Source organism: Seriola lalandi, unplaced genomic scaffold (assembly GCF_002814215.2).
Source record: "Seriola lalandi dorsalis isolate HSWRI2012SDOR001 ecotype SW California unplaced genomic scaffold, Sedor1 jcf7180002054583, whole genome shotgun sequence".
Lineage (NCBI taxonomy): Eukaryota > Metazoa > Chordata > Actinopteri > Carangiformes > Carangidae > Seriola > Seriola lalandi.
Window position 1 is genome coordinate 416,489 of NW_019525136.1, and position 9,428 is coordinate 425,916.

Below are 9,428 nucleotides of genomic sequence, written 5' to 3' on the forward strand. Positions count from 1 at the left end.
TACCTATGTGAAGCATCTTCATCAGGTATCAACAGACACCAGGGCCCAGTCTCTGCTGCATATCAATATTAACACATATCATCACAGATGATTCTTCCCATAATTCATTTCACCTTGTTATGGTCATAGCCTCACCCTTATGTAATCTGGGGGCTGCCATCTACGTCAACGTACAAAACTACAATTCTAAAAACTACAACTCCCGACAGCCTAGTGTGCGACACGTTCTGTGACGTCATCAGCAGACGACGCGGATCGTCGTCCCCGCGGTGTCTCCGCTGATTAAAACGGTGTTCCCTGTAGAGAAGAAGAGCCGGAGCGGGCAGTTGAGCTCCGGCAGCATCATCCATGGCGTCTCCGCTCAAAGTGTGCATAGTGGGCTCCGGGAACTGGTAAGGTGGTCAGCTACAGGGGCCGGGCGGAGTTAAGTGCCTTGTTCAGTGGCATCTGTGTGGAGGGGTTCTGGTTTTGAAGCAGGGGCGTTTCCAGCTCTGAGCTCTGCCTGATTACATTATCCCAGGTTGAACAGCTGGAGGGTGCAGCACTGAGAGAAACATGTAGCAAATTATTAGGAGCATCCGTCTGACACTGACACAGTCCTGCAGCGAATCCTCCTTTGTGAACGCTGCAGCGCTCAGACTGTGTTGGAGCTGTTTCAGGTGTTGGTTCACCTGTGCCGTCACTGTCAAGGATGTAGTTGTACAGACAGATTTTCTCCTCAAATGCAACAAAATCAGCACCAAATCATCATCTGTCAGTTGTTAGTCACACGAGTTACTGTCAGGTTGGTTTACATCACATCAGCTGTTGGCCACATGATGCAGTGATAGCGACTCTTCTGACAACAGAGCAGATATAAACTAAACTTTTCAAACAAACAGAAAATATGTTGCCATGGATACAGTGAGTTAAACTGTGCCTCGCTTTTTTTAAAGACAATGTTTGTTTACATTTTGGACAATGAAATGAACGGAATCATGTATTTTAAGTTTATTTTAAGGTCTCTTAAAATTAAAGAAAAAATGCAAAATGAAATGAAAAGTTCTCTTTAAATTAATTTCTTTTTTCTCCGGTTTCTAATCAGGTTTATGGAGGTTTATTTACAGTGGTGTCTGTGTGTTCAGGTCTGACTGAATCATGACTCAGATTTTTGTCTGGTTTTAGTTTCACATGTTTTTGGTACAAAGTGTTGATATTTGATGACTTGTTAAATGATATCATACAGGGCTGCACAATTAATCGAAAATAATTGAAATCACAGTATGGTCAAGTGCAAAATCCAAATCACAGGAGCTGCAATTTTTTTAATAAAGGTAAGATGCGTCACATTGTTGTGCATTGTTAGCATCATAAGCATTGTGTTGCTACTGAGACGCTCCGGCCCACAAATCGTATTCTCCAGATGTAAAGGAACATGTTTTTTTGATAGAAGACCCCAAAAAAATCAAAACATCATAATTTTCAAATCTTTTTCAGTAAAAATGAAATGAAAAAATAACAATTCCAACTGAAAAAATAATCCAAGTATGATTTTTTTTTTGATACAATATGTGAATAAATGTAACCAGTAATATAAGACATGAGGTGCTCTCAGCCCCTTTTATTTAGTCAAAGTAGCTCTCAGGAAAAAAAGAACAACCCAGTTCAGCATCACCACAGACTAAATCCTCCATCAACAAACCAAAAACAAATCAGTTCTCACTCTTGTTGTTTGTTGTGATTAGAGCTCACAGCAGTTTAGGGTTCAGTGAGATGCTGATTAATCGTGTGGCAAAGTGCGGGCAAGTTGACCCCCTGACCTCCCGACCTCTGCTGTGGTTGCAGGGGCTCAGCCATCGCCAGGATCATTGGAAACAATGCCAGGTCACTGCAGCGATTCGCCACCACAGTCAAGATGTGGGTGTTTGAGGAAAACATCGACGGCAGGAAGTTGACCGACATCATCAACATGGAGCATGAAAACATCAAGTACCTGCCTGGATACAAACTGCCAGAGAATGTGGTGAGAGTGTGCCCTCAGTCTTCATGAACCGACACTGTGCTCTGCAGAGCTCTGTGTCAGATAACACTCATCAGAACTGCATTTAATATTTCAAATCACTGAAATGCTGCTTCTGTGCAACTAAACAGAGTTGACTTTTTATCCAGATGCAGTTTGAACCCACATCAGCTGATCGGGTCTCACTGAGACCTCACCTCTGTCTCTGTATGTCCACAGGTGGCTGTCCCGAAGCTCTGCGATGCTGCCGAGGGAGCCGACCTGCTGGTGTTTGTTGTCCCTCACCAGTTCATCAGGAAGCTCTGTGATGAGATGGTGGGCTGCGTCTCCACCAGAGCTCGGGGAATCACACTGATCAAGGTCAGATCTCTTTCATTGAGTCATGCTGCTGTTCTGCTTCACACCAGCAGCTCCACCCTGCACCACAGCACAGAAGCACGCTGTGTGAATGTGTCAGAGGACAGTGTAACTGTTATGTCTCAGAGGGACGGACGCCAACTCAGTGTCAGTCCCTGTGTGTGTGAATGAGGTATTTAAAACTTCCTTGTCTGAGGCTACGTCCACATTGTTACATTTTCATTTTAAAACTCATCTCTTTTGCTACGTTTTCTCCTCCTGAGTGGTGTGGACTCCAGAGTTTTCGAGCACCGAAAACGTAGATTTTTGGAAACCCTGCTGGACTTGTTTTGGAATGAAAACCCCTTACAAAACGATGACATAGACACCCACGCTCCCTGATTGGGTCTCATCAGCCTCGACTACACTGCAACTGTCTTTGCTGTTCCTCGTTCATAGTGTTTTTTGCAACTAATCAGCTGCAGAGTAGACAATCACTACAAAGCTAAAATGGTCGTCTGGACAGAGATCGTTTTTGTTTGAAAACGCTGTTTTCAAATAAAAATGTAGTAGTGTGGACGTAGCCTGAACTACTGTGAACTGAGGCTTTACCCTAACCTCATCTCAGAGTCAGCTGAGTGATGGCTCAACATCTGGAGCCTCAGCAGCTTCCATCATCTCAGCACTGAAATAAAATCATCCTGATTCTTTGATTCGTCACTGTACCAGAGGAGATACTAGAAACTATAAGCAGCCACAGTTGAACTGACGGCTTTGGCGCCTGTATATATTACAACATGTTGCCGTAGTAATGGAAATCAAAGATCACTAAGCAACATTTAACTCGGCTACTTCACTTCTTCAGGAAACCCTTGACTCTTGATATTTGCTTTAGAGACGATTTAATATCAAATGAGCAGTTTGTATAAATCCATCTGTTACTTCAGCACCACGGACAGCGTCATGGTTTCATCAATACACAGAGGATGGCAGGTGAACAACAGTTTGTGCTGACGTCTGAATAAACTGGAAAAATCTGTCAAATTATCAGGTATCTTTAACAAACATACTCAAAATCCATAAATACACCAAACTAGTCTGTCTCCCATAGTAGACAGTTAGGCTGCAACAGTAGGAACTGTCAGCATAGACTCTACGGCATCGCATCACACCGCAGCCGTCACTTCAGCCATCGCTGCTTAAAGCCTGTAACCAGTAGGTGACAGACAGCTCACCTGATGTCCTTGAAGGTTCTCGCTCATACAGGTCATGATCATCCAAAAAGGGTTTAATCAAGTGCAGCTGGACTTGATTGTAGATACTTTCACCTCTGATCCAAGAGGCTTCCTCAGTTCTGACTGACAGGTGAGGAGACCCAGGCATTTAACCTCTGTGAGGTCGTTATCAAGGTCATTGACTTCTCCTGGTTCGTTAGTGCTCCTGCGTTAATGAAAGCCGTTGGAGTCACCTGAGGCCAGGTGTGAATGGAGGTTAAAGCTCCTGCACGACAGGTGGAGCATAAGCAGTGTGGTAGACCTCCTCCTCTGTTGAGGATTGTCTCTTCTCCTTCAGGTGTAGGTGAACTGCTGAGTCTTGGTCCTCCTGTGTTGAGCCATGTGTTTGTTTAGCTTCACATTCCTCGCTGCACTGGACTGTGCTCTTTAAGATGAACCGGTTTTTGTCTCTGTGTGTTTCTGGGTTTAAAAACTCAGGGATGTGGTTCCTGTTGAAGATCCTCCTGAGTGTCTCTCAGATACTCAGACACATACCGTATGTGATGACGATGTTGTTGCCTTTATTTTTTTTCTTCTCCACCCTCAGTGTCATGTTCTTCCTGGATCTTGTGGCTCATTTCACAAAGGTCCAGTTGTGTATCCACAGCTTTAAGCGTGTCCTTCAGGTGTTTGTGGAGCTGGACACCTGTTGGTTCATTATCAGCTCAGTGTTGCAGGGTTCTGATAACTCCTAGCTTGTGTTCCTGCTCTGTGAGAGTTACTGGTCTGTGCGGGTGTGTTTCCTGTTCACTCCGATGTGGAGGCTCCTGTCATCTTCTCTGAAGCTTATTGAGGATGATAGGAAAGCCCTTAAGTTAATGTCTTTGCTTAATTTATTTAAGTTAATTTGAGATGAGCCCCTTTTCGTCTTTCTTCTTTTGTGTTTTATTTATTCATTTATTTTATTATTTATTTATTTTGTATATGTATGTTCATGCTTATGCTGAACATCTCTTAGTTTTGGTTGGTTAGTCTTGGGATAGGTTGGGCCACAAAAGATCCACCAGTTGGAGCCTTCGTCGCCCGTTGTCTCTCGTGAGAGGACGAGCCTCAGGAACAGAGAGTTAAATAACTGCTGCAGCCTGTTTGTAGAACATATAACACACCAGGCTGCGTCTGCTCAGCTCTCTTATCTACGTTTCCACTGCAGCTCAGATCACTGTGATGAAAGCCCTGACAGCACTGTGTGTGTGTGTGTGTGTGTGTGTGTGTGTGTGTGTACAGTTGAGAAAAATAAATCCTCGGCTCTTTCCAGGTAAAAAAGCTGATTAAAAACTGTGGACGAGGCCATTATGGGTGGGGGGTGGGAGGTGGGGGTAATGGGGTGGGGGTTTATGTCACATCAGGCTTTAGGTGCTGCAGGCCTGGGACTGAGAGACCACGGCTGTACTCACAGTCGTGAGCCGAGAGTCAACAGCAAACTAGGCCACAGCTGTTCCCAGTTCACAGAGTGCTGAATGAAGCTATTCCTTCAGAATAAAAGCATCTTCTGTCAGTATCAACCTACAAAGAAAAAACTTTTCTGGGCCTGTACTTTTTCCTCACACTAGCTCATTATAAAAATGACAGTTTGTGGTGAAGGGCGTGTAACACATGGAATAGAATAGAATAGAATAGAATAGAATAGAATAGAATAGAACTGATTGTCCACCAGAGTTGAAAATTGTCTGGCTCACCAAAACATGAAATCATCTCGAACTGCTGGAACTGGGTGATATGACTTCAAATTTATTCTATTGTATTTATCAAACTTTGACTTTAATCATGATTTTCTTAGTGTTTTCTCTCATGTTGTCTGGATCTCCAGCTTCACTGTGAGTGAACGCAGACTAATGTTAGTTGGATGGGGCAGAGTCATGTGACTGACCATAGGTAGTGTTTATTTAAGGGGACAGTTCATCTTCTGACATGAGCAAGATGAAGTCAGTGAGAGGATCGAAATGTGGGTTTAGATACTGTTTCAGTTAATTGTCCATCTAATTCTCACTGGACATAAAACTGAGATTGATCTGATGGCACATCTGATCACATGTTGGACTGTGACTTTAAATGTATGGTACACTATATAAATACAAGGCTTATGTGTGAATATGTGTAGGTGTTTGATACAGCTAAAAGTATTACATTTATCAGCCTTTAACAAACACTTTATTTTTAGATTTAGTTCTCTTTCCAAATTGGTTCTCTCTCTCTCTCTCTCTCTCTCTCTCTCTCTCTCTCTCTCTCTCTCTCTCTCTCTCTCTCTCTCTCTGTGTGTGAGACAGAGCTGTTTCAATATTTCATCACCTGTCTGTCCTGCGTCACTGACTCTGAGCCTCAAAAGAAGAGTCAGAGGGTCAGAGGAAGATGAGACAGTTTGTCTGCTGTTTTCTTCATCATCATCATCTTCATCTTCTTCTTCTGCTTTAAATAACTGTGACTTTTTCTGAAGTTCAGACAAAAAGATCTGAACCCACACGACATTAACTCAGATTAATCAGGCACTGAACGTCCTGCTGCAGTCCCTCTTTTTCCCGCTCACCTTCCTCATGCAGTCACGTCTCCCTCACGTCCCTCTGTGTGTGTGTGTGTGTGTGTGTGTGTGTGTGTGTGCGCGTGCGTGCGTGCGTGTGCGTGTGCTTGCGTCTGTCAGGGGATAGACGAGGGCCCCGAGGGCCTGAAGCTCATCTCTGACATCATCCGAGAGAAGATGGGGATTGACGTCAGCGTCCTCATGGGAGCAAACATCGCCAACGAGGTGGCAGCTGAGAAGTTCTGTGAAACCACCATCGGTAAGAAGGATACTCCAGTCTGTGCAGCTGAGAGGAAACGACAGGATGTCATGTGTAAATAATAAATGGCCCTGACTCGATAAAAAAAAATCTGATATGTTCAATATAGAATTTTAACAATAATACAAACAAAAAAAACAACATTTTAATTACAGATCCAGTGAATTTGGTCATTAAAGAATTATATATACTGTGTGTGTGTGTGTGTGTGTGTGTGTGTGTGTGTGTGTGTGTGTGTGTGTGCGCACGTGTGTGCGTGCGAGACGTGGGGTGGGGGTCTCTATCCTGAGCTGCTAATGCTCTCAGGACTACTTTCCTGCCATCAGCATCCTCTCCTGTGATTGGCTGATATTTTGACTCTCAGATATTTGTGGTCAACATCTGTCCACCTCTGGTTTCAGAGAGACTCATACTAAGCTGAAATGAAACCAGTGCAAATAAATTAGTTAAATTTCATAAATGAAATATTTAGTTTCTTTAATTTTATGTTTTTTTTCTTTGGTTTCTTTGGTTTGGGGGCGGAGGGTCCTCTTGGTGGGCTGCCCCCACCCAAACCAATCGTAGAGGCAAAACTGGACTCGAACACTCACGTCGTCAGTGCTCTCTGGTGGACAGACTGTGTCACTGAGGGAAACACAATATCTAATGGCTCTGTGTGCGTGTGCAGGCAGCAGGATCCTGGAGAACGGGCTCCTGTTCAAAGAGCTGCTGCAGACTCCAAACTTCAGGATCACAGTGGTGGATGATGCTGACACAGTGGAGCTGTGTGGAGCTCTGAAGGTACACACACACACACACACACACACACACTGATACAACCACAGTCACAGGGTACAGGGTGAACAGTGTGTGCAGGTATAGTTATTGTCTGTCAGTGTTGGAACTCAAACGTCGCAGGTACAGGTGTGACGTGTGTCAGGTAAAGACTTTAGGAGGAAAAACAATAAGTTAGTACTATAATAAAGGTAAACACATGCTGGTTCATAACACACTAACAGTACATCGCAGTAACAGTGGCTCTGTTGATGCACTGTTCATGTTTTAACACTGACTGTCTGCTCCACATTGTTTATGTCCTGCTCTGTTCTGGTGCTGTTGTTTTGGTCTCAACCTGTGAGATAACCACGCCCCCTCATTTGAATATAACAGATAGAAATACAAAGAGCTGGGAAATAGATGTGGAATTATAAATAAAAGTCCCCATAAATAAATAAAAAGGTAATTTTAAAAATATAAAGCTATTTATTTATTTATTTACAACTATGTTGTCTTAATCATAGTTAAGTTACAGGTGAGTGTAATGTGTGTGCGTCCTGACTCTGCGTGTGTGTGTGTGTGTGTGTGTGTGTGTGTGTGTGTGAACAGAACATTGTGGCGGTGGGTGCAGGCTTCTGTGACGGGCTGCGGTGCGGTGACAACACCAAGGCGGCTGTGATCCGTCTGGGGCTGATGGAGATGATAGCCTTCGCTAAACTCTTCTCTAAGAACGACTGTGTCTCCACGGCAACCTTTCTGGAGAGCTGCGGCGTGGCCGACCTCATCACTACATGCTACGGCGGCCGCAACCGGCGAGTGGCCGAGGCCTTCGCTAAAACGGGAAAGGTGGGTGACAGTTTGACACGTGACTCAGTGATGCTGGGGGTGTTTCTCTGTGTTTCCAGTGTGATGCGTTTGTTTTATCCCTCAGAGCATCGAGGAGCTGGAGAAGGAGATGCTGAACGGTCAGAAGCTACAGGGACCAGCCACCTCAGCTGAGGTTTACCACATCCTGAGACAGAAGGGCCTGGTGGACAAGTCAGTATTCAACACACTGTCTGTCTGTCTGTCTGTCTGTCTGTCTGTCTGTCTGTGGTATTTAAAGGTGCAGTGTGCATCGTTTCGACCAGGACTTTCAGCAGTAGTTTGACATTTACTTCAGAATATTAGAGTAGCAAAAAATCTTTGTTGCCATGTGCAAACAGGAAGAGTGAGTCGTTGGTGATTAGACCCCATTGTGATGTCATCATATTGGAATAGAGGGAAGATGCTGTGCGTTGTGTAGGAAATCCCCCCTGGGGTCTGGACACCGGTGGTGGTCCTGGTGGTGAAATGAAGATCTGGAGGATGAGGAATGGCTTCTGATGAGCTCAGCCTCGGAGCTGGACATGAGGCCAGGAGGTGAAAGGGGAGGAGGAGGGTCGCAGCATCCGCCTGAAATGAAAGCTGATAGCAGGAGAGAGGACAGATTTAAAGTTTGACAGCAACGACATGATTGGCTGATTGAGATTGTGGCGAAATATGATAGGTTGACCGATTATGCCCACATCAGCTGATTACAGGGAGTGAGAGAGAAAAGGGTTGTGATTGAGACTGAGGCGTGAAGATAGTCCTCCTGATTGAGCTTACACTAATCTTCATTTGTTTCCTTGCTGACAGTGAGATGGTCAGATGGATCTCAGTCTCATGTCTGTGTGTTCCGAGCTGAAGTCAGGACTTTAGACTGGGAGCGGGGGCAACAGTTCGCCAGGCTCAGTCTAGAGTTTGAAACCTACATGCTGGATCTATTTCTTAGTGAACCACATTTTATCTGTCTGCTGTCACCAGGCGGCTTCACAGGGAAGTCGAACCTCTGGGCGTCACTTCACCCAGAGATACGTTCAGCATACGTTCAGTGGAGATAAAAACATGTCACATTTTTGTTTGTTTGAAGATGAAACAAACCAGAAGCACCATAACGATCAGTGAACTATTTATGATGTTTGGTCAGTCCAAGGCTAACCTTCAGTCTGTGACAGGGACAGACAGATGGTGTTTGTACTATTGTTGACATTTTACTGGGGCCCGCTGGTGGGCCACAAAGGTATTGCAAGTGGGCTGACAAATCGTTTGCAAAACAGTACAATTTTGGTGAAAGGATGTAATTATACGTATAAAAAATATATTTATGTATTTGTATAAGTAATGCTTTCAAATGTTTAAAATGAAATGATCTTTATAAGATTAATAATGTTTAGAAACCCCTTTCATTGATCATTGTATCAAAACAGATAGCTGGTTAGCAAGAGGAAG

General features: G+C 44.2%; 1 protein-coding gene across 1 annotated transcript in view; it reads left to right on the plus strand.

Annotated features, from left to right (window-relative positions):
- Positions 1–247: 247 nt before the first annotated feature.
- Positions 248–9,428, plus strand: part of gpd1l (glycerol-3-phosphate dehydrogenase 1 like) — a 14,039-nt gene continuing 4,858 nt past the window's right edge. The window contains exons 1-7 of the mRNA XM_023418665.2: positions 248–392; positions 1,825–2,002; positions 2,219–2,359; positions 6,242–6,380; positions 7,048–7,160; positions 7,746–7,982; positions 8,068–8,174. Of these exons, the coding sequence (XP_023274433.1) occupies positions 349–392; positions 1,825–2,002; positions 2,219–2,359; positions 6,242–6,380; positions 7,048–7,160; positions 7,746–7,982; positions 8,068–8,174 (959 nt within the window). The 5' untranslated portion in view covers positions 248–348. The remainder of the gene's footprint in view (positions 393–1,824; positions 2,003–2,218; positions 2,360–6,241; positions 6,381–7,047; positions 7,161–7,745; positions 7,983–8,067; positions 8,175–9,428) is intronic.